Genomic DNA, 26,407 nt, shown 5'->3' on the forward strand with positions numbered 1-26,407 from the left:
TCTAGCATCAGTCCTTAGTTTCAGAAGATGCTATCTATTCCATCACCTTAAACCATTGATATATAGCATAAAAAGAAGCAGCCCCAACACTAACCTCTGCAGAACACCACTAGTCACTGGCAGCCAACTAGAAAAACGATCCTTTTTATTCCCACTTGCTATGGGTTCCATGGACCTGAGTGTTTTCAGCTTTTTCTGCCTCATATTTCCAAGTACCTGCAATTTTTCTTTAATTTTCATCCATCCTAGCTCTGTGCTTACAGTTACAGTGTGGCTCACAATTGCCCGAGTCAACGATGAGCTAGATTGTCACAGTGGGATTCCTCCCATACCCAGAAGCCTTGCAGTTTGGGATGGTAATCGGCCTCTTGTACGTACGTAGGTGAGTGGTAGAATCTTGCAGAGCAGCAGGGAACGTGTGGATGGTGAAATATTTTTAGTGTAAATGGGTACCTGATGGTTAGCAGGGAGTCAGTGGGCCGAAGGGCCTGTCTCCATCTGTTTGACTGTAGGCATTGAAACCTGAGAGCCATGTTAATTCCACGTGTGACTGCTATTTATCATGAACACACAGAGCAGGAGCGTGAGAAGTAAGCTATTCGGCCTCTCTTTCCTCTTCCACCGTTCAATAAGATCATGACTGATCTTCTACCTCAGCACCACTTTTCAGCACTAATCTTAAAACTCGTTGATCCCTTAAATATGCAAAAATCTTCCATCTCAAATATACTGAATGACTGAGCTTTCACTGACCCCTTGCACAGAGAATTCCAAAGACTTACTACTCTCTGAGTGGAGGGATTCCTGTTTATCCATGTCCTGACTGGCTGACCGTTTATATGACACTATTTCTCCTGAGTCTGAGTATTCCAAACAAGATAAACATCCTTCCTGTATCGAGACTGCCAGGCCCCAAACAAAATTTTGTATGGTTCAAGTTCATCTCTCATTCTTAAACCCAAGAGTGCATTGGCTGAATCGAAAAGCAAAATAAAAACTGAAGATGCCAACCATCAGAAAACAGAAAATTCTGTTCATGAAAACGGTTTGCAACATGAAATATTAATCCCGTTACTGTTGCCATCGATCCTGACTAACCTGATGAGTGTTTCCAGCAATTTATTTTTGTTTTTATTTGAGAGTACAGGACTCATCTGCTTAATCAAGAGGCCCAGAAGTTGGGGTTCAAATCCCACTCCAGAGCCAAATCCAGGCTGAGCATCAGTGTACGATATAATACGATGTGCTAGATACTGGATGAGATGTCTGCCTCTCAGGTGGTGTTTACAAAAAGGGATTCCTGGTTTCCCGGTCAATATTTATCTCTCAATTAATCGTATTAAAATATATTCTCACTGCTGTTTGTGAGAGCCTAAAGTGTCGAAGTTGGTTTACGCATTTCTTTCAATATAAAAGCAACCATACAAATGCAAAGTTCTCTGCTATATAGTGCTTTCTACAACATAGTTAATTCATACTTAATGTGACTATCTCAATACATACTGAAGTATTGCACCCCCTCCACACATGCACTGGCAATTTGCCATCTGATTCAGATGGGGTGCTGCCATGAGCCTGCGACTATTGCCAGGTGCTGCTTCTGGGACAGCCACTAACTTTGCACCAGCCATCAGCTACACATTTACATTAATCCTGTTTCTGTTTTAAATTCTTCGCCCAATCCCATCAGTTCCCTCCGCCCCGCAGAATCTACTCTCCTAAACACTAGGGGCAACTTACAACAGCCAATTCACCTCCCAGTCCATGTCTTTGGGATATAGGAGGAAAGCTATCTAACCACCAGGGAGAAAGTGGAAATTCCACACGAACAACACCCTTGGTCAGGATTGAACCTGTGCCTCAGGTATCAGGAGGCAGAAGCTCTACTTCCCCACTCTTTCGGCTTTCCGCAGGGATCGCTCCCTACACGACTCCCTTGTCCATTCGTCCCCCCCCAACCCTTCCCACCGATCTCCCTCCTGGCACTTATCCCTATAAGCAGAACAAGTGCTACACCTGCCCTTACACTTCCTCCCTCACCACCATTCAGGGCCCCAGACAGTCCTTCCAGGTGAGGCAACACTTCACCTGTGAGTCGGCTGGGGTGATATACTGCGTTCGGTGCTCCCAATGTGGCCTTTTATATATTGGCGAGACCCGACACAGACTGGGAGATTGTTTTGCTGAACACCTACGCTCTGTCTGCCAGAGAAAGCAGGATCTCCCAGTGGCCACACATTTTAATTCCACATCCCATTCCTATTCCGACATGTCTATCCACGGCCTCCTCTACTGTCAAGGTGAAGCCACACTCAGGTTGGAGGAACAACACCTTATATTCCATCTGGGTAGCCTCCAACCTGATGGCGTGAACATTGATTTCTCTAACTTCCGTTAATGCCCCTCCTCCCCTTTTTACCCCATCCCTTATTTATTTATTATTCCCTCTCTCGCCACCCTTTTTTCTCCTCTCTGTCCCTCTCACAATCACTCCTTGCCTGTTCTCCATCTTCCTCTGGGCTCCCCCTTTCTTTCTCCCTAGGCCTCCCATCCCATGATCCTCCCCCTTCTCCAGCTCCGTATCCCTTTTGCCGATCAACTTTCCAGCTCTTAGCTTCATCCCTCCCCTCTCCTGTCTTCTCCTATCATTTCGGATCTCCCCCTCCCCCTCTCAAATCCCTTACTATCTCTTCTTTCAGTTAGTTCCGACGAAGGGTCTCGGCCTGAAACGTCGACTGTACTTCTTCCTATAAGATGCTGCCTGGCCTGCTGCATTCCACTAGCATTTTGTGTGTGTTGCTAGAAGCTCTACTTGTTGTGTCACTATGCAATCAAATTAAAAGGACAGCAAGGTAAAGCTGCAATGCAGGGCGATGTACGTGCATTCTAAGCAGCATATCCAAAGCAAAATAGAGTGCCAAGCGATCTCACAATCAACGTACGAGATCAGAGTTCTGTAATTCCGTCAGTCATGAATGGCAGTGGTCTTCTAAGGAGCGAATGGGGGAGGAGTGTCCAAGAAGATCTTCATCTTCCATGATGACAGGGCCCAGCACTTGAGTGCCAAAGTCAAGGATGACACATTAACAGTAATATTTGGGCAAAAGTGCAAAGAGAATTACCTATCCTTGATTCCTCCTGAAATCCAGCCAATTTGATTCATGCCACGTTAATTTAAGAAACATCCAAGTGGGCCTGCTACAGCAAAGGCTGTGCAACCAGACAAAGTCCTAGCTGTAGTTCGGAAGACCCATGCTCCAGAACTAGCCTTACTTGTAGCCATGTTATTTGAACATTATAAACACAGTTACAACACTGGCATTTATCTGACAAGTGTGGGAAACTGTTCAGGTGGATGCCATCACAAAAAAAGCCAAATCCAACTAATTATGAGACAATCACCGTCAATCAGCAGGAAAGCAGGTGAAGATTTTGTCATCCACCTTACCCACCAACATCCTGTTCAAACCTTCAGTTTGGCTCTTGCCAGGATTACTCAGCTCCAAATGTGGACCAGAGAGCTGAACTCTAGAGACAAGACAAGGTGAGTCTGACTGCCATTGGTCTCAAGGCAGTGTTTGATCAAACATGGCATCAAGGAGCCCTGGTAAACCTGAAGTCAGTGGCCACTGAGGAGGAAATATTCAAATGGTTAAGGGTCCTGCCTTACACGTAGAAAGATGGATATGGTTGCTAGTAGTCATCCCAGGTCTAGGACACTCATGACAGTGTTGTAAGTTCCCACAATGACCTTCCTTCCATGGTAAAGTCAGAAATGAAGACGGCCACTGCCTGATGTTCAATGCCATTCATAAATCTTCTGACAACTGAAGCAGCCATGCCTGCATGGAACAAAACCCAAGCATAACTAACAAGTGCAGGTAACACCAAAGTGCCAGCCAATTACCAGCTCCAACAAGAAAGAACTCATCACCTTCTCTTAGTGCATTACCAGAAATTACTGTCTGTCACGCCTGTGTTTAGGGCAGCAATGATCTCTGGGGGTGTCCAGGGCTTCCTTCATCATGTCAGTAGCTTCTGTCACTACTGACAGCCAGCAAGTCTTGGGTGGAGGCTCAGGAATACTGTTGCACACAGATGTAGAAGGATTCTTCCATTGCTGCTTCCCTAACTGTTTTGTTTTATCAGTCAGGGTTGTTAGCCATGGGCTGAACCTGGAGGACTGGTGGACTGGACTCTGCCCTTTGACCTGTGTGGCATGGGTGACCCCAGCAAGAGCCAAAGCATAAAGACCTGACTCCAGCCAACATCGCCATCTGGGTCACTGAGGCACACAGGCCTCCAAACCACGACGAGGTTGTGGTCCTCTGGGGAGGACCTTCACCAAATCACCCATCCTTGATATCCTGGGTTTCACCACTGCCTGGAAATTCAACTGTGGACCAAACACATTAATACTATGGGTACAAGAGCAGGTCCAGTTCTGAGTCTTCTGTGGCAGGTCACTCACTCATGATATCCCAAGACTTTCCATGCATCAACTCGGGAATAGAATATCTCCATATACCAGGAAGAGAACAGCTGGGGAATAAAAGAACACTGAAGAATCCCAACACATTCAAGTGCAAGGTAGACATATGAATGTAGAGAAATGGAGGAATATGGATCCAACTTGATTGGTATTCCCTCCATTAACTGACCGCTGTGGCTGCAGTATCCCCCATCTACAAAATACAATGCATTTACTCGCTCAGGCTACCTTGACAGTACCACCGAAACCCATCACCTCTAGCACCAGGATAAGGACAGCAAAAGCAAGAGACCACCACAAACTACAAGCTCCCTCCACTCATTTGGAAATATATTACTATTTCTTCATCACCACTGGTTTACATCTTTGCCCAATAACATTCTGGAAGAGGATAAGACTGATTTCAATAAGGCAATTTGCCAACACCTTCTCAAGAGCATTGACTGCTGGCTTTGATAGTGTAAGGGGTTTCTATTTTTTATGTCACTGCATAGTCTAATTAAAATGGCTTCTTTGTTATGTTATAATTGAAAGGGCTTCTTTGTTATGTTAAATGCTGAGAAAGTCCTCCCGCTAGCAGTTTGTTGAATCACATTACTGATAAGAAGATGTTATGAACCAATTGAGATAGTTGTTATGTTTTTGGTGTATCTGTAAGATATTGTATGCGCGGGGTTTTGGGGCAGAAGGCGGGAGAGAGAGACAGAGGATGGACCAGGTGCCATGAGTCCGCTAACGGGGTCGCACCCTGAGCGGGGCGTTCAGCAAGGAGAGGAGATGGAGACGGACTGGTGTGGAGCGTCTGGTCGACCACTGTTGTTGGTCCCAGGTGGCCGGTCGAGGCGGTCTGAGGGGTCGCAGGATGAAGAAGAAGGGTCCTGAGCTCCAACTGTTTGTGCACGAAGAGATTGAACTTTGATAAGTGCGGCGCCTTTTATTTTCCTTTTATATTTTATTCTCTATTAATTATATAGTTCCAGTAATATCTATAAACTGTAAATCATTTAATTGTATCTGGTGTAGTGTCTGTTATTTGGACGGGGTGGGGTACATCACACAGCATCCACACAAACGAATTACCCAGTTTGCCAGGGCCAAGGGCTGTTTCCCTAGACGACAGCGAGTTGAGCGACCCTAAGGGTGGCCAGGGGGCTACAATAGTGACATACAGATCTCAAAACTTAAGTTAAAAAAAATGTTTGTAGATAGCTATACATGTGACAGTGAGGAAGAAAGTCATAGGTGACCGGATGACACAAATGGACCGATAGAACATGGAACAATACAGCACAGGAATGGGCCCTTTGATCTATGAAGTCTGAGCTGAACACAAGATCAAATTAAACTAACTCTCGTCGGCCCATACATGATCCATCTCTTCATTCCCTGCATATTTAGTCTGTCTGAAAGCTGCTTAAATGTCACTATCACACCTGCTTCAACCACCTCCCCTGGCAGCCTATTCTGGGTACCTACAATTCTCAGTGTCAAAAGGTTTGCCCCACCCATACCCCTTAAACTTACCCCCACCCCACCTCGAACCCTGACTGCCCACCCTTATCTGTGTCTCTCATGAGCTTATAAACTTCTAACGGATCTCCCTTCAGCTTCTGACGCTCCAGAGGAAATAACCAAAGTTTTTCCAACCTCTCCTTACAGCTCATACCCTCTAAGGCAGGAGTTCCCCACCCTGGGGTTCACAGACCACTTGCTTAATGATAGTGATCCATGGCATAAAGAGAGTTGGGAACCCCTGCTCTAAAGTAACTTTCCAACTCACACTCAATTCCCTAACCAATGAAAGCAGGTATGCAACGTGCCTTCTTTATCACTGCTTATCACACTAGGTACTTGCGTGACCACTTTCAGAGACCTATAGACTTGGACCCCAAAATCCCTCTGTACATCAATTGACAGTCCTGCCATTAACTACACACTCCCCCCCCCCCGCCCCCAACCCCGTACACTTGACCTCCAAAGGTGCAACACTTCCCCGGGTTAAACTCTATTTTCCACTTCTCCGACCATATCTGTAGCTATTCTAAATCATGTTACATCTCTGACAACCTTCTTCACTATCTGTAACTCCACCAATTTTTGCGTCTCCTGCAAAGATATGAATCCACATGTCTACACTTGCATCCAAGTCATTTACATATATGTAACAAACGAAAGAAGTCCCAACACTGATCCCTGCAGAGTACCACAAGTGACCGACCTCCAGCTTGAGTAAAAACCTTCTGCCACTACGCTCTATCATCTACAGGCAAGACAATTCTGAATCCAAATTCTGAATTCTGATAGGTGATTAGAAAATTGGCAACGACCATATAATCAGAAGCACAAGAATCAATGCATTTGGGGAAGGCACAAGGCAGGGGAAATACAGAATACACGGTAAAATAATGAACAGTGCAGAGGAACAGGGTGCAAGTCCAAGGATGTCAGCGGTATGAGGATCGTTAAAGAGTAAAGGTATGGAATGGGATATTGGAACTGTCTAAAACTCTAGTTGGACACTGCTTCAACCATTCAGTTCTTGAATAGCATAGACTTTTGCCATACGCTGACTATTTTTGATCACTTCGCACTAAATTTTTTTGTTCTAATTGCGACTTTCTTGTAAGAATTGTGTCGAGCTTCACGTTGCACGTGTTCCTAGGTTCTAGTTACTCTTTTTTTGCTGTCTTTGAGTGGTTTGCTTGGGGCGCTTCGGCAAAGAAATGGACCTGCGGCCTGCACTTGCTGGCGGTGCAGCACTGAACTAAACTGAACACCGCTGGCCTATTGCTTTGATGTTTGATATTCTATGTGCTGTTTGCGCATTTCGTTCTTTTCTTTGCATGTTGCGTGTTTGATATGTTTCCTTGAGCGGGTTCCACGGCAGTTCGTTGTTTCCTGGCTGCCTGTCGAAGGAAGAATCTTGGAGTTGTATTCTGCATACGTACTTTGATAATAAATGCACTTTGCTTTTATTTTCTTACTTCTGCTTTTCTTGTGAATGGTGCTTATATAACACTATGTACTTGTTACGCTGCTGCAAGCAAGTTTTTTATTCTCTATAAGTTACTGAATGTTAAATTTAACTGAAGGACCTGCTTGTCAACTTCAGATAGTGTTAAATTGGGGGAAGGCTTTACTTGCATTCAGAGATTGATGAGGGTCTGGAACTCACTCCCAGAAAGGATGGTGAGGGCAGAAGCCCTCATCACATTCACAATACTTAGATGGGCACCCACAGAACTGTAGGCTTGGGACAGACTTTAACTTTAACCCACAGATCAAGTACTGCAGGGCAGCAGCAGGCTGGGTAGCAAACATTCGGCCAACATGGAGCAAATGGTAAATTTCTTAGATTGTTTGTACTCAATATTACTCTCACTTCTCCCCTCACTGCCAACATACAAAATACTTCGTCCCCATATCAGTGTACCCGAACGCTGTTTCTCTTCAACAATCAGTATTTGCCCAGGGTAGCTGCTTTCACACGGGTTACTGTTGCCTCGTCACAGTTTTAAACTGACCACTGTGTCCTTGTCAGGTTTATCCTTCACCTTAAATCCGAACGTACATTTGCAATCCATAGACAAATGGAAGATTCCTGCCAGCAGACTGACGCAGCTGGTGGAGTCACTATTTCCTAGACGGCTTTCTTGAACTGCATGTTACTGAACTACAAGGAAATGTGCTGTCTTAGATCTGGTCCTGTGCAATGAGACAGGTATAATTCGTGATCTTGTAGTTAGAGATCCTCTTGGAAAGAGTGATACAGTATGATTGAGTTTCTCATACAAATGGAGGGTGCAATAGTTCGGTCGAAAACCAGTGTATTATGTCTAAACAACGGAGACTACAATGGGATGAGGGAGGATTTCTATAATGTAGACTGGGAACACAGGCTATATGGTGGACGGTTGAGGAACAGTGGAAGACTTTCAAAGAGATTTTTCACAAAACTCAACAGGAGTATATTCCAGTTAAAAGCTCGTGCGTATAAACCACTAAGCGAGCAATAAAGAAAGGGAAGATAGATTATGAAAATAAACTAGTACAAAATATAAAAATGGATAGTAAAAGTTTGTATCATTATATAAAGCGGAAAAGGGTGGCTCAAGTGAACATGGGTCCCTTTGAGGACGAGAAGTGGGGGGGGGCTTGATATTGGGTAATGAGGAAATGGCAGAGGCTTTGAATGACTATTTTGTGTCGGTCTTTATGGTGGAGGGCATGTCTACATGCCAAATGGAGATGTTATGGATGTGATGGGCGGAGAGGACCTCATTAGCTATCACTAAAGAGATAACGTTGAGCAAACTTGTGAGCCTGAAGATTGATAAGTCCCCTGGTCCTGATGAAAGAAGTGGCAAAAGTTATAGTAGAGGCTTTGGTGATAATTTACCATAATTCTCTGGACTCTTGGGCAGGTCCTGGCAGATTGGAAAACGGCGATTGGCACACCACTGTTCAAAAAAGGATGTAGGCAAAAGGCAGGTAACTATAGGCCACACACATAAAATGCTGGTGGAACACAGCAGGCCAGGCAGCATCTATAGGAAGAAGCACAGTAGACGTTTTGGGCTGGGACCCTTCGTCAGGATTAACTGAAAGAAGAGATAGTAACAGATTTGAAAGTGGGAGGGGGAGGGGTGGAGCTAAGAGCTGGAAAGTTGATCGGCAAAAGGGATACAGAGCTGGAGAAGGGGGAGGATCATGGGACGGGCAGCCTGGGGAGAAAGAAAGGGGGAGGGGAGCCCAGAGGAAGCTGGAGAGCAGGCAAGGAGTTATTGTGCAGAGGGACAGAGGGAGAAAAAGAGAGAGAAAAAAAGGGGGATAATAAATAAATAAGGGATGTGATAAGAAGGGGAGGAGGGGGCATTAAAGCAAGTTAGAGAAATCAATGTTCATGCCATCAGGTTGGAGGCTACCCAGACGGAATATAAGGTGTTGTTCCTCCAACCTGAGTGTGGCTTCATCTTTACAGTAGAGGAGGCCGTGGATAGACATGTCAGAATGGGAATGGGATGTGGAATTAAAATGTATGGCCACTGGGAGATTCTGCTTTCTCTGACGGACAGAGCATAGGTGATGGCATGAATATCCAAACTGATGGCATGAATATTCCGTCTTGGTAGCCTCCAACCTGATGGCATGAACATTGATTTCTCTAACTTCCAATAATGCCCCTCCTCCCCTTATCCCATCCCTTATTTATTATTTCCTCCCCCCTTTTTTCACTCATTTTTTCTCTCTCTCTGTCCTTCTCACAATCACTCCTTGCCTGTTCTCCATCTTTCTCTGGGCTCCCCTCCCCCTTTCTTTCTCCCTAGGCCTCCCATCCCATGATCCTCCCCCTTCTCCAGCTCTGTATCCCTTTTGCCAATCAACTTTCCAGCTCTTAGCTTCATCCCTCCCCCTCCTGTCTTCTCCTATCATTTCAGATCTCCCCCTCCCACCTTCAAATCTCTTACTATCTCTTCTTTCAGTTAGTCCTGACAAAGGGTCTCGGCCCTAAACGTCAACTGTCCCTCTTCCTATAGATGCTGGCCTGCTGCGTTCCACCAGCATTTTGTATGTGTTGCTTGAATTTCCAGCATCTGCAGATTTTCTCGTGTTTGCGTTTAACTATAGACCAGTTAGTTAACATCTGTAATTGGGAAAATTTTTGAATATATCATTAAAGAAGAAATAGCAGAAGAAATGGACCATCAGGCAGACACAGCATGGAGTCAGCAAAAGCTGGTCCTGTTTGACAAACTTACTGAAGTTCTTTGAGAATATAATGGGCGCAGTGCATAGAGGGGAACAGATGGATGTTATTTACTTGGATTTCCAGAAGGCGTTCGATAAGGTGCCACATGAAAGACTTAACTGTAAGATAAGGATGCATAGATTTTGGGGTGATGTATTAGCATGGATAGAGGATTGGTTAACTAATAGAAAGCAGAGAGTTGGGAAACATGAGTGTTACCCTGGTTGGTGATCAGTGGTGAGTGGTGTGCCGCAGGGGTCGGTGCTGGGCCTGCAACAGTCCACAATATACATTAACGATCTGGAAAAGGAGACCAAGTGTAGTGTATCTAAGTTGGCTGATAATACTGAATTGAATGGAAAAGCAAATTGTGCAGAAGATACAGAGACTCTGCAGAGAGATATAGATAGGTTAAGTGAGTGGGCAAGGGTCTAGCAGATCGAGTACAATGTTGGCAAATGAGAGGTCATCCACTTTGGAAGGAAAAATGGAAGATCAGATTATTATTTAATGGTAGAAGATTGCAGCATGCTACTGTGCAGAGGGACTTGGGAGTGCTTGTGCATGAATCACGAAAGGTTGGTTTGCAGGTGCAGCAGGCTGTCAAGAAGGCAAATGGGATGCTGGCCTTCATTGCTAGAGAGATTGAATTTAACAGCAGGGAGGTAATGCTGCAACTGTACAGGTGAGGCCACACCTGGAGTACTGTGCGCAGTTCTGGTCTCCTTACTTGAGGAAGGATATACTGGCTTTGGAGGTGGTGCAGAGAAAGTTCACTAGGTTGATTCCAGAGATGAGGGGGTTAGATTATGAGGAAAAATTGAGTCGCCTGGGACTGTACTCACTGGAATTCAGAAGACTGAGAGGAGATCGTATAGAAACATATAAAATTATGAAAGGTATAGATAAGAGAGATGCAGTAAAGTTATTTCCACCAGTAGGTGAGACTAGAACTAGGGGACATAGCCTCAAGATTCGGGGGAGTAGATTTAAGACGGAGATGAGGAGGAACTGCTTTTCCCAGAGAGTGGTGAATCTGTGGAATTCTCTGCTCAATGAAGCAGTAGAGGCTATAAATATATATAAGACAAGATTGGATAAATTTTTGCCTAGAAGGGGAATTAAGGGTTATGGGGTAAAGGCAGATAGGTGGAGATGAGTCCATGGCCAGATCAGCCTTAATCTTATTGAATGGCGGAGCAGGCTTGATGGGCCAGATGGCCTACTCCTGCTCCTATTTCTCATGTTCTTATGTTCAGTAGCCCGGATTCAATTCTCTCCTCCAGTGCTGTCCATGCAGGATGTGAAGATACTCCCTATGACCACGTGGCTTTCTGCCCACATCCCAAAGATGTGTGGGTTGGTAGGACAAAAGGCCATAGTACAATGCCTCTACTGTATAGGCAAATGGTAGAATCTCCTCAGTAGAGTTGATAACATTAATGTAAGTTTAACATAAATGGGTGGCTGATGGTCAAAAGGTTCTGAAGGCTACAGAGCCCAAATTATAGCCATCATTGTATCAACTGGGCCTTCCAGGAAAGCTGCAACCCTGGCACTTGCTAAACCATGGGCGCCAGGGTAGCATAGTGGCTAGTGTGACACTATTACAGCTCGTGGTGTTTGGAGCTGGATTCCGTGGCTGTTTGTAAGGAAATGTTATGTTCTCCCTGTGACCACATGAATATCCTCCGGGTGCTCCGGTTTCCTCCCACAGTCCAAAGACATACCGGTTAACAGGCTAATTAGTTATTGTAAATTACCCTTTTAATTAGGCTAGTGTTAAATAGATGGGTTTCCGGGCAGTGCAGCTCGTTGGGCCAGAAACACTCTGTATGTCAAAATAAATAAATAAACTACAAGTTTTTGTGGAACATTTTCCAGTTATACGTGCCAGCAAAAAGCAGAAATCACAACTGCACTCGATCAACAAAATGATGAACCTTATTACTGAAATGGCATCAAGCAGAATTCAAAGTTCAAAGTAAATTTATCATCAAAGTACAGATATGACACCATATACAACCCTGAGGTTCATTTTCTTGTGAGCATATTCAATAAATCTATAGAATAATAACCATAACAGAATCAATGAAAGACCACCCAACTAGGGTGTTCAACCAGTGTGCAAAAGACTACAAACTGTACAAATACAAAAATAAGAAATAACAATAATAAATAAGCAATGAATATTGAGAACATGAAATGAAGAGTCTTTGAAAGTGAGTTTATAGGTTGTAGAAACATTTCAGTGACGGAGCAAGTGAAGCTGAGTGAAGTTATCCCCTCTGGTTGAGGGATAATAACTGTTTCGGAACCTGGTGATGTGAGTCCTGAGACTTCTGTACCTTCTTCCTGCTGACAGCAGTGGGAAGAGAGCATGACCTGGGTGGTGGGGGTCCCTGATGATTGATGTAGCTTTGTTGCAACAGCATTTAGTATCGATGTGCTCAATGGCGGGGAGAGCTTTACCATTGATGGACTGGGTCATTTCCACTACTTTTTGTAGGATTTTCCGTTCAAGGGCAATGGTGTCTCCATACCAGGCTGTGATGCAGCAAGTCAATATATTCTCCACCACACATCTATAGAAGTTTGTCAAAGTTTTAGATGTCATGCCAAATCTCCACAAGCTCCTAAGGAAATAGAGGCGCTTCCATGCTTTCTCTGTAGTTACACCTACACACTGAGCCCAGGACAGGTCTCCCCAAATAATAACCCCTAGGAACTTAAAGTTGCTAACTCTCTCCACCTCTGATCCTCTGATAAGGACTAACTCATGGACCTCTTGTTTCCCTCTCCTGAAGTCTACAATCAGCTCCTTGGTCTTGCTGACATTGAGTGAGAGGTTGTCGTTGTGACACCACTCAGCCAGACTTTCAATCTCCCTCTTATATGCTGATTCATCGCCACCTTTGATTTGGCCTTCGACAGGGGTGTCATCAGCAAACTTGAATATGTCATTGGAGCTGTGCTCAGCCACACAGTCATTAGTGTAAAGCGAGTAGAGCAGGGGGCTAAGCACACAGCCTTGTGGTGCACCTGTACTGACGGAGATGGTGGAGGAGATGTTGTTGCCAATCCAAACTGACTAGGGTCTGCAAGTGAGGTATGCATGATCCAATTGCACAAGGAAGTACTGAGGCCAAGGTCTTGGAACTTAATGATTAGTTTTGAGGGGATGATGGTATTGAATGCTGCGCTGTTGTCAAACCTGATGTACACAGCTTTGCTGTCCAGCTGTTCCAGGGTTGAGTGCACAGCCAATGAGGTGGCATCTGCGGTAGACCTGGTGCTCCGGTCGGAAAATTGGAGCAGATCTAAGCGGCTTCTCGGGCAGGGGTTTCATCACCAACTGCTCAAAATACTTCATCACTGTAGATGTAAGTGCTACTGGGCAATAGCCATTGAGGCAGATTACCATGCTCTTCCCGGGCACCAGTATAATTGGATACCACACACCGTCAAAGTGAGAGGCTAAAGATCTCAGTGAACATGCCAGCCAGATGATCAGCACAGGTCTTTGGTCTTTAGTACCTGGCCAAGTGCTTATCTGGGCTGGATGTCTTTCATGGGTTCACTTCCTGAAGGCTGTTCCCACATTGGGTTCAGAGGCTGAACTCACAGGATCATCGGGGTTGTGGGAGTTCATGATGGTCGCTCCAGGCTCTGACAGTCAAAGAGAGCGCAGGAGGCATTGAGTTCATCTGGAAGTGAAGCCCTGCTGTCTCCTATGTCGCCTGATTTAACTTTATAAGAGGGGACAGCATTCAAGCCCTGCCACAACTGCCCAGCACCCTTCCCTGATTCAAGTTTGGTCCTGAATTGTCTCTTCACCCATGAGATGGCTTTCCGGAGGTTGTACCTGGACCTCTTATAACTTTCTTGACAGTTACCTCACCGGTGCTCAGCTTGGCTCCTGACCTTATTTAAAATTTCACTCCAAACATGAACAACAAAAACCTAGCAGCAGTGTCTTTGGGACTAAAGCAACACCACAACAAGTGTGACATCGAGGAAGAATAATACCACTGAGAAAAACATGGGGAATGCATCTCTTCACTAGCTTTTCAGTGGTGGGATAGGCTTTGTAGGCAACGTCATATTAAACATTTACATTATATTAAAACGCTTACTTGCATGTTTGTCGGCAAGTGCAATCAGACTGCTCGAAATGTCTCGTCTCCGGTAGAAACACACACACTTTGCTTCCACATTGCCATTAACAGTCTAAAAAGGTGAAAGAGAGTGAAGAGAATTAGATCATGTAAGTGCATTGCAGAAAGTTAAAATATTTCACAACACATGCCAGTAATAATACACCTGATTCCGATTCTGATTCTGAAATAGTGAACAAAAAGGCTCCGCGGACAAGCAACTTGTAGAAACGCTACAACAGTAGTTCACAAACTTTCTTGGGTTACCACCTCTTTTGCTCCCAGTCCACATTCCCCAATGCACCCCTCTCCCTTTCTGGCCATTATAAAAACTACAAAGAATCTTGATTCACAATGCACAGTAAAATAAAATAGGAACTGGAAATTCAGGACAGTGACAAATAGTTGCAAAAATTGTTCAAATCTATTTAAAGCTAAAGTAAAATTATTTCTTTATTTAATTACTTTAGAAACAATATTCATCAACAATTTTAGAGCGTACATTAGTAGTGCAACTATTCACTATGTCATTGCGTTTTGAGCTTTCAGAGATACGGCTGGGCTTGGTGCAGTGATATCAGCTTCTCAACATCAGACTGAATGTCACTTAGAAGGAGTTTCAGATCCCCACATTCAGCAGTTTTCAGTCTGTTTCATTGCTTTGAAAGAAGTTGGGTGACTGCATTGAAACCACACTCCACTAAATATGATATTGGAAAGCAGTAAAGAAAATTTTGACCTTTTTCCACAGTGCAGGATAGCATTCAGAGATTTCTTTCTGCAACCAAAAGTCTGAATATGATTCTCTGAGGCTCGGCTTCAGCTCAGTCATTTTGTAGCAAGATCAGTTCCTCCTCCATCCTTCCTGTTAATTCCTCATTACAAGTATTACAAGCAGCCCAGAGCATATTGAGGCGACTGATCCTAATGTTTGTACGTTTTAATTCTACTCCTCAGCTTTTTAAAAACTTTTTCTCACGACAGAATCATTGGCTGCTATTGGTTGCTTGGTTCTGGTGTAAGTCCATATTTCAGATGCTCCACACTATATAGGGCCCTGGTAGAAGACTTTGTGAAATGGTGCAAGCTGAATCATCTGCAGCTCAACGTCAGTAAGACACAGGAGATGGTGATGGGCTTTCGGAAGACTAACCCTACCCTGCTTTCTGTTACTATTGATGGTGAGGATGTGGATGTGGTGAGCACCCACCAGTACCTAGGGTTGCACCTGGATGGCAGACTTGAGTGGAGCACCAACACGGAGGCTGTTTTCATAAAGGGGAAGAGTCACCTCTACTTCCTGAGGAGACTGAGGTCCTTGGAGTCTACAGGCCTCTCCTTCACATGTCCTACCAGTACATTATCGCCAGTATAATCTTCTATGCGATGGTGTGCTGGGCCAATGGCATAACACAGGTTATATCTAACCAATATACTGATTAGAAAGGCTCTGGTTCAGTTACAGGAGTGAGACTGGACACACTGGAGGCTGTGGTAGAACAAAGGACCCTACAGAATATCCTAGCAATTCTGGACAATGTCTCTCACCCTCCGAATGCCACCTCGGCTGAACAGAGGAGCACTTTTAGTAATGGACTAAGACAACTGGGCTACTGCAAAAAGCGCTATATGAAGTCATCCTTACCCTTGGCCATTAAGCTCTATAATGAGTCAACCTGTAGCCAGAGCAATGATAACCCCTTCCTGTTAAGCTCTTTGAGGTAACTTTTTTTTTATTCTTTCTTGCTTCTCTTCTATTATTTGTATATTTGTATTTCTGTGCACTTGTAATGCTACTGTGACACTGTAATTTCCTTTGGGATCAATAAAGTAGCTATCTATCTATACTCTCTACACTTCTCCTTTTGGTCTGCTTCTGCCATTTTCGTTATGGATTAACGAGCACAGTCAATGCCTACTGTTTAAGTGCAACCTCAAGTGCTGCGACTAATAAAGGGAAAAGTTATGACGTTATCAGAGCTCAGGCAAAATTTGACTCACTGCCTGAAGGTACATAAAGTGGGGTAGTGATACTTGCTAGAGAAATGTGGTCAAGACCATTCTAAAGGGAAGATTCTGAACTTTACCCCACTGAACCTCATGCCCTAGTTCACAGAAATTGTATCACTGCGTGATTAGAGTTTGGGAATCGTATTAGCTAACACTGTGCTGCAGTAGAGAACAGCGATAATGCGTGGGCTGGGCCAGGAAATAACACGATCTCTTCAGTTCAGATTTCTCACGATATGCCAAATACAGAAGTGTCACATTGCTTTTCAACAACTATAATGCGCTTTAATCAAAGTCTAAAGATCAGTGGTTAGCAAGAGATGAGGTGATTACATGATCATTATAAACGATCATAAGACACCGAGGATCAAATGCTTATAAATAAGTAATTTGTTTTTTAATTAAGCCTCATCCCTCAGCCACCCCCTTCCTACCATGTGCCCTCCACTGCCTGCCCCCTTTATCTTTATCACCCCACCATTAGAAATTCCAACCACCCTCAGGGTATATCATCTACTTTGGGAACCATGTTCCACAATGTGGAACAGATTGAGCCAGCTCCTCTGAAATGGCACTTGTCTGCCACTACCTGCTAAATTACCACATTCATGGCCACCTCGCCTCACCTGCTGCCTACTCACCCTCCTGTCCATGCCTGGGGCTCAGCTACATAAAAACCAAACAACTTTGCTGTCCACTACATGTTTTGGTTCAGCCCTATTCTCCTTTCCATTCCTGCCTTTCCTATCCACCCTGCTTACCTCTCCCCCACACCTTACCCCTAACCTTCCTCGAAGAAATAAATCACCTCCCATCACCATCAAAGTCCTGAAAATCTCTTCCCAACAGCATCAGAGGAATACTCGTGGCAGCTCACCACGACCTTCTCAAGAGCAAACAGAGATAGGTACTTAAAAGTTGGCCCCAGTCTACAAAGTCCACAAACATTGAATGAATAATAAAAAAGTCACTGCACTGCCTTTTTTCCAGACATTACCTTGACTCATGTCTCTAATCACTTGAAACTATTCATAAGCAAATCTCCCAAGTTTCCCGCTCTACTGCAATCATCTCCCACCGCGGTTTTTAATGAGTGGTTCTACAACCCCCAACCCCACTTCCCGTTACATAACAGACATCTTGGTACCTTCACGTCTGAACATCTCTCTTTCATTGCTGCCCCTGTCTCTAGCTGTTTCTACTGCTTGCCACAACCATGTGTTTTCTACAAAGTGTGCTTCACCTTGTCCCTCAAAAAACACTCTCCCTCCTGAGTAACACTACCTAATTACATATCATTTCAGCAAATGCATTCCTCATGGTCGGGGGTGGCTGAAAGTCATGGACGGCCAAAGGCTTTTCCATGTTCTTTATAGGCTGTTATATTTTGCAACACCAAGACATAAAACTAATCTGAAGAAAAACACGGAGCTGGGAATACTTCATTCTTTACTTTTAGCATGGCACACAAATACAATGTGGTGACGTGATGACGTATGCCATTCACATACTTTTACATATAACCTGCAATGAATTAATCAAACATATATTTACAATATTACTGAAATGTTAAATACACAACAGAGGCCTCACCAGAAACTTGGTTCATGGAGCTACTCTTTTGTTTCCTTGAGATACCTTGAAGGCTACAGAACCTAATGTGGGTAAATGGAATTAGCATAGATGGGGTGGGCTTAAAGGTTTGCTTCTGTGCTGTGTGGCTCTGTAAAGCTCACATCTTCCCCAAGTCTACACTTGTCTCAAGAGTAGACTCGGTTCCATTAAACTATTTGATAACTGAGATTGCTAGAACTGGAATTGATTTATTTTTGTCAAATATACCAAGATACAGTGAAAAGCTCATCGTCCATACTGATCAGGTCATTACACAGTGCACCGAGGTAGAACAAGGTAAAACAATAACAATGCAGAATAAAGTGTAACAGCTACAATGCAAGGAGCCAACTAGCTGGAATATCATAACGAGGTAAATTGTGCGTACAAGAGCCTGCCTTATCATACCAGGGAACGATTCAATAGTCTTGTAACAGCGGGGTAGAAGGTGTCCTTCAGCCTGGTGGGGCGTGCTTTCAAGCTTTTGGATCTTCTTCCCAGTGGGAGAAGGGAAATGAGAGAATGCCTGTGTGGGTGGGGTCTTGGATTATGCTGGCTGCTTTACTGAGACAGCAACAAGTACAGACAGAGTCTGCGGAAGGGAGGCTGGCTTTCGTGATCTATCTTGGGCCCAACATATTGATGCAATTACAAAGAAGGCACATCAGTTGCTATGTTTCACTAGGCGTTTGAGGAGGTCTGGCATGTCACCAATGATGATGTACCATTCTAACTGGTTGAATCACTGAGTAATATGGAAGGGCCCTGCACAGGATCAGAAAAAGCTGCAGAGGGTTGTAAGCTCAGCTAGTCCATCAGGGGCACTGGCCTGCCCAGCATTTTCAAAAGCTGATGCCTCAAAAAGCCCGCATCCATCACCCAGGACATGCTCTCTTCTTATTACTGCAATCAGTGAGGAGGTACTGGAGCCTGAAGACACACACTTAACACTTTAGGAACAGCTTCTTCCCCTCCACCATCAGGTTTGAATGGATAAGGAACCAACCCATTAACACAAACCTACTTTTGCTCTTTTTTTGTACTACTCACTTAATTTTTTTTAAGATATATTTCTTATTGTAACTTATAGTTTTTTAATGTATTGCAGTGTATTACTACTACAAAACAAGAAATTTCACAACACGTCAGTGATATTAAACCTGATCTGATTTTGATTCTGATGTGCTGAGCTGTGTCCACAACTGACTGCAGTTTTTTGTGTCCACGGGCAGAGCAGTTGCCATACCAAGCCGTGATGCATCGATAAAAATCAGGAAGGGTTGGTGGGGACATGCCAAATTGCTTTGGCCTCCTGAGGAAGTTCAGAGGTTTCAAAGGTACATTTATTGTTCGAGAAATGTACACAATATACATCCTGAAATTCTTTTTCTTCGCAAACATCCGCGGAAACAGAGGAGTGCCCCAAAGAATGAATGACAGTTAAATGTTAGAACCCCAAAGCCCCCCACCAGCTCCCCCGACACACGTAGGCAGCAGCAAAGCAACGATCCCGTTCCTCCACCAGTAAAGCAAAAGCATCGGTGCCCTCCACCGTGCACTCAAGCGTGTAGCAAAGCATCAGTAAAGACACAGACATGCAGCACCCCAAAGACTACTCGTTCACCCAGTAATTCAACATACCACAGGCTCCCTCTCTCCCTAATAACGGAAAAAGAGGTGTCCCCCGAGAGGGGAGACTTAACAAAACAACTCGCCGATTTACGATGTTAAAAGCTTTCGTGGTCCTGGGAAATAGGTGGTTGGATCAGGCCAGGTTTTTGGTAATGCTTGCTCCTACGAGTGCACATGCTCTGTCCTTCCTCAATGGCACTCAGCTCTTTCAACCTCAGCGCCACTGCTAAGTACTAAAACATGTGAACTGCCTACTTCCTGAAGTCAATAACCAGCCCTTTTGTTTTCCTGACATTAAGTTGTTGTCATGACACCATGTGACAAAGCTCTCTATCTCCTTCCTCTACACCGACTCATTGTTATTTGAGAAGCAGCCCAGTACAGTGGTATCTAAGACAATCTTGTGGATGGAGTTAGAGTGGAACCTGACCACACAGTCTGGCCTGATGATTGCACCCTTCACCTTTTACACTATTACATACTTTACAAGGAGACCAAAATTGAAAACTTATTTGGAAATTCAAAACTATTCCACTGTTTTTCCCATAATGACCATTTCTGGAAAGATCAGAGAGAGGTACACAGCATGCAAACAGGCCTTGAGCTCACTGAGTCTATGCCAGCCATCTACAATTAATCCTATTTTATTCTCCCCACGTTCATCTACCCCCCCCCCAGGATTCTAGCACTCACCCACACAAAAAGGGCAATCTACAGTGGCAAATTATACCACTAACTGGCCATTAGATGCTGTGAGTCATCCTTGAGACTGTGTAACTTCCTGTTTAGATGACTTGCCGGCCACTGTGATGGGGCGGGCGGGGGGGGGGGGCAAGTGCCATCTTTTCGCACAATGCCAAGCAGTTTTAACTGGTATCTCCATATTCTGGACCTTTCAGTCCCAATATTCAGCTGTGCCCAACCCCGTTCCCCCCCACCAGACCAGCAGCTGAATGCACAACCGGTCTTCTAAACCTATTCACAGCCAACATAAACATGAGGAAATCTGCAGATGCTGGAATTTCACAAAGGGTCTCAGCCCGAAACATCGACTGTACCTCTTCCTAGAGATGCTGTCTGGCCTGCTGCGTTCACCAGCAACTTTTATGTGTGTTACAGCCAACATAGAAGTGAATCTTCCTATCCAACCTCTCATGTGATCTCACCCAATGTCCACATTGGCAGTTCTGAAGTTCCTCCTGCCCCTGGCAGCAGAATGCCAGATAGTCATAGTTGTTGCGTGAACGAAGTCACCAGAGAAAATTACTGGTAGGTACACAGCAGCTTCTTTGTTTGACAAAACAAGGTACAGCAGGCATCATATAGAGACGCCTTCGTGGGAAAGGTCTCACTGGACAAACATGGGGCTCGATATTTTATGTGCCAAACATCAAAGGACAACTCCATATTTACAACGTATGGACAATGCTTTCTTTGAAACTACATACAACCTTCACACCTCCTGTTTCACATCCACACCATAGACATCCAAATGAAATTCAGTCAGCATTATCCGGACTGGGATTCACAGCTTTTAGGAACCCATTGCTCAGAGATGCACTTCAAATTAAATGCACAATACATTTTCAGATGTGAAGACTGGTAGCCAAAGACAATTGTTGAATGTATGTGTCCTAAACCCAAAAATCACTCTAACAGTCATCTGAATACACAGCCCCTTCTGCTTGCTTTCTCTCCTCCCCCCACCAAACACACATGCCATCTAATTTTCTTCCCCCACCCCAAAAGAGTCTCTAATGCAAGGCCCCGACTACTCACTGACCAGACCAATTGGGCATCTGGCCAACTTCAGAGTCTGGTCTTGTCAGAGAAGGAGCGAGTGGCACATTGAGAGTCAAAAACGCACAATGAATATTCCCGTGACCAAGGCCTCTGAATACTGAAGCAGTATGACAACAAGAAAAGGAATTTCTGTGTAATTCTCCCAAGTGTGGCCCGCAATCTTGTAAAGGATAAAATAAATCAACACATCTTAAAACCAACTTTGTGTGAAATGTACCTCTATTCCCTTTGCACTCATTTAATAGCTTCACAGGTAGAAGTACACATTCAATCACAAAAATCTCTTTTTTTCCTTTACCTTTTTTGTGCTTTTTCCCCCAAAAGGGTGTGGAAATACTGGGCACTTTGCCCTCACACCCATCTCTGAGTTAAACAACATTTCTCAGGCATGCATCCAAACTTCCAACACACTGATATCTCCCAAAACCAAATGAGTATTTCTGAGAGCCCTAACTTTCTCAGCATTTCAGGCTGTCTGTTCAAATATCTACACCCAAACCTTTAATGAAGGACAACTAAACAGGGGTGGTCAAATATTTGCCTGACTTCAAAAAGCAACAAAAAAAAAGCAATCACATTGAAAAAAAGTCTCTTTTTCTATGAAAACATAGTATCCTCCAAACGGCCTCCCAATGTGCTGGCACCGGAGAGGGTCTGGAGGAAGTTTAGGAGAATGATCCCTGGAATAGAGGTGATAAAGTGTGAGCAGCCATGATGGAATGGTGGAGCAGACTCAATGGGCTGAATGGCCTAATTCTGCTCCTATGCCTTATGGGCTTAACTTGCCTTTCCCAACAGTACAGTGAAATCACTGGGGTGGCATAGTGGCGCACCAGTAGAGTTGCTGTCTCACGGTAGTAGACAGCCAGGTTAAGTCCTGATCCCAGGTGACCTCATAGTGGAGTTTGCAGATTCTTCCTGCAACCATGAGGGTCTCCTCCTGGTTCTCTGGTTTCTTCCCACATCCCAGAGGCACGCAGATTGGTAAATTAATTGGTGACTGTATATTGTGTCCGAATGACAGAATTTGGGACAGTTGATGAGAATGTGGGAGAATAAAAAAAGGATTCACTAGGGTGAATGTAAATGCGGAGCTGGTGGTGAAAAGGCTTGTATCTCTCCAGTGACTATACACAGAATCTAAATCAATGAGCAAGTTAAGTTCAAAAGCAGAGGATAAATTACAGAGAGGACAAGATTCCCAGAATGCAGTGTTAATGATGTGATCCAACAGTGATAACAGAGAGAAGACAAAACACCAGGATTACACTTCAGGTGGGCACTGCATATCATTTACTAAACAGCAAAACCCTTTAGCAAGTCCTACACATCTGTAGTTAGATTTGCTCATGTACTCAAGTCCATGTGGACTCAGATTCTTGTTTAAATTTATTAAGATACCACATGGAATAGGCCCTTCTAGTCCTCCAAACCACGCCATCCAGCAATCCCCAAATAACCCTAGCCACAGGACAATGTACAATGACCAATTAACTTACCAACCAGTACGTCTTTGGACGGTGGGAGAAAACCAGAGCACCCAGAGAAAGCCCACACGGTCACAGGGAGAACGTACAAATTGCTTACAGATGGCCGTGGGAATTGAACCCGTGTCGCTGGTACTGTAAACATTGTGCTAACCACTACACTACCATGCTGGATCCTTTGGTTTGACCCCATAAACCAGAAAGTAACATCTTTTAACATATAGGTGGTTACCTTGTTCAGTTCCTCAATTCTCCTTATCAAGAAAGGATTGCTTGAAGAGTTTTCAAAGAAGACACAGTCTAAAGAAAAAAATGAAAATCTTACACAGGGAAACACAATACAACTGATTTGCACATTCAGTAAAATAATTAACTCACAGACATTCAGCAATGGGGCAACTCTTGCTGGAATATTGTATTGGACAAACTGATGTATTAAGAATAAAAAATCCTTTTGGTTTTTTCCAGATCAATCTAGGAAGTTAAATAAACAATAGTTGGAGGGCAGGTCTTCATCACACAAAACCATTGACCACCTATACCATCACAACAAGGACCAAAATCTGGGCTCAGAAAACGTAACTATTTCTAGACTAAAGTTCCCAGTGATGGTTTTGTGGTTCAGCAATTTGGACAAGAACTGTTTATTACCATGCCTTCTAAATTCCCTGAGGCTGGCAGCAATTGAAATTAGGCAAATGTGTTCTACAGCCAGACTACTTTCAAGCCCACTCAGTAGTATAAGAGGTTCTAATGCCATTCACTTCTTGCTCACAGCGTACAAGGTTTGTCCCAAGTTGTACCAGAGACACTGAGCCATCAGTGCACTTACAGTACACAGCGTCTAAAACCCAAGCCACTAGGGATTTAGGAAGGCCCTAAACCGATGAGAGGAGAAGGGAGAGTCGGATGGTTTAGTGGGGTACTTCCAGAATGCTGGAGTCCAAGGCAGTAAGGCCTATAGTGAGGAATATGGAGCAGATCTATCGACACACATAATTTGTACGAAAGGCAATCTGATACTCCTATCACATGGAGAATTCTTGATTCAAAACTTGCATCGGAGCTTGAGGTAATCTAGATTGACACCCAGTATGATAACAAGGAAGTGCTGGGTCTTTGGGGATAAAAGATGTTCAGCTGTCCATGAAGTTTCAGGCGTACGTGGTGGTTGACACGTGTCTTAGCACAAAAGATTCATATGGTCAAAAAAATGTGAGTAGAATCTGAATGCAACCATTTTTGACACTTTCCTGGATGTCAGAGTACCCAAAGGAAATTCATTACCTCACTTTGCGGCAGGATTCCTGTTCTTCCAAACAGTAATGCAACGTACAAAATTTCTGAGCCGTGAGCCACACTATTATGAAAAACAATCGACCATATTTTCTCCATGATAAGTATAACCACTTATTTTACTAAAAAATGTATTGAAAGCCACAAACCTAATATTTTCACAGATGATAAAATTATTTGAATGTGGTGACTGCATTGCAACATCAAAAAGTAGCAGCCAATTGGTTGATAATGGGCAACCATCAAGATTCACTCCCTCCACTAAATGCACACGATGGCTGCAGTGCATACCAGCTGCTCATTATGATATTCCGAATGCACCTCCTAAAGGAAGACAAGGGCTGGAGGTGCATGGAAATACCACCATCCCAGCTTGGAAATTTTTTTTTGGTCCTTCATCATTACTGGGTCTAAATCTTGGTTCAGGTTTGTAACTCACCACCACCTTCAAAAGGGCAATTAGTGCAGGCCTTGTGCTGACACCCAACATCTCAAAAATGACTAAGAACAAAACAATTTGACTTCACCCAGATCCCACAAAAGAGCAATATAATTCGCGATTTAAATGACAGAGCCTCAGGCATTAAGAGAACGCTCTGCTCTTGGTCGATGGCTGACAAGGATCTTTCTATCCACAAGAGGGGACAGCTATGATATAAGGACCTACCCAAAGGGTAGCACCTGAAAGTACCAGTCCCCCGTGACCACAGCAAGATCACTGGAAGTTACTTGCTGCAGCTTGGGAATGGGTTTTCAATTCGCCTTCTGTTTCCACAGCCGGAGAAGGAAATTGTCCAAACATTCCTCCATTGCCACCTTCACTGAGGGAAAGGTCAGTGGTCATTGTGGGGAACCTGGCATATGAGTTCCGAAGCACTTCACAAACAAAAAGAGCAGCATCGTCAACATGATGTGACCATTTTAGACAATGAAATGGCTTGGGTCCCAAAGCGATCAGCTTGGAGATATTTTAAACCAAACTCATTTTGCTGTTGATGCAGTCGATTATTCACTTCTTCTCCGAAAGTTACCAGGTAATCCTCACTTTAGTTCCCGTGATACAAGATAACGAACAGTGCATTCACTGACATCCACGCCACAGTGCATAGGTCTCTCTTGTCACCCAGTTTATTTCTTAAAATAATTCAAACGTCTTAAATACATAGGTTCCCATCTCACAGGGCTATTTACACTGAATTCAATTTCTTGGAAAACTGAACTCAGTTCCCTCCACAATGGAATGCATCATCATTTTTTCCACTTTGTCATCTCATTTTCACTTCAGGGCTCTTCCATTCCCTCAAATGACCCGTAATTAGACAGTCACAGGCTCAGTCACACTTACATCACACAAGAGACAACTTTAAACAAGTATTGAGGGGCTCACAGCAGACAGGGACAAAGAATACGGCAAAGATATAGGAAAAGGTATATAAATGGATGGAGGCAAGTGAGATACCTGGAACAGATGAACAAATGGAAAGGTTATATTCTGCAGGTAAAGAAAGTTTGCACTTCGCAGTTGTTTAGTGACCAAACACGCATCGAAGAGCCTGAACAACTAATCTGCAGATGTGTTCAAATCGAACCACAGCATCTGGGAAACTTAAATCGAGAATGAAATGCTAGCGTAATTAAAGTCCAAAATATTATCGGGATACCATTAGACCAGAAGACCAAGGAGCAGAACTAAGCCATTTGGCCCATCGAGTCTGCTCCACCATTTCATCGTGGTTGATCCATTTTTCCTTTCAGCCCCAATCTCCTATCTTCCCCTACACCACCCCCCCCCAACCAATATCCCTTCATGCTCTGACCAGTCATGAATCTATCAAACTTTCCCTTAAATATACGTAAAGACCGGGCTTCCACAGCTGCCTGTGGCAACAAATTCCACATATTCACCACTCTCTAGCTAAAGAAATTCCTCCTCTGTTCCATTCTAAAAGGATGCCTCTCTATTCTGAGGCTGTGTCCTCTGGTCTTACACTCCCCCGCCATAGGAAACATCCTCTCCACATCCACTCTATCAAGGCCTTTCCCATTCAGTAAGTTTTAATTAAGTCACCACTCCTTCTTCTGAATTCCAGTGAGTACAGGCCCAGAGCCATCAAACGCTCTTCACATGACAAGCCGTTCAAACCTGGAATCATTTTCGTGAACCTCC

The 26,407-nt window shown here is 44.1% G+C and overlaps 1 protein-coding gene across 2 annotated transcripts in view; it reads right to left on the reverse strand.

The window, feature by feature from the left end:
* Positions 1-26,407, reverse strand: part of mta1 (metastasis associated 1) — a 169,589-nt gene that overhangs the window by 139,062 nt on the left and 4,120 nt on the right. For both annotated transcript variants that reach the window (XM_063053050.1, XM_063053040.1), the window contains exons 2-3: positions 23,177-23,244; positions 14,378-14,471 (exon numbers count right to left, since the gene is read on the reverse strand). In XM_063053050.1, coding sequence (XP_062909120.1) covers positions 14,378-14,471; positions 23,177-23,244 — 162 coding nt within the window. The remainder of the gene's footprint in view (positions 1-14,377; positions 14,472-23,176; positions 23,245-26,407) is intronic.

This window comes from Mobula hypostoma, chromosome 1 (assembly GCF_963921235.1).
Source record: "Mobula hypostoma chromosome 1, sMobHyp1.1, whole genome shotgun sequence".
In the NCBI taxonomy this organism is placed as follows: domain Eukaryota; kingdom Metazoa; phylum Chordata; class Chondrichthyes; order Myliobatiformes; family Myliobatidae; genus Mobula; species Mobula hypostoma.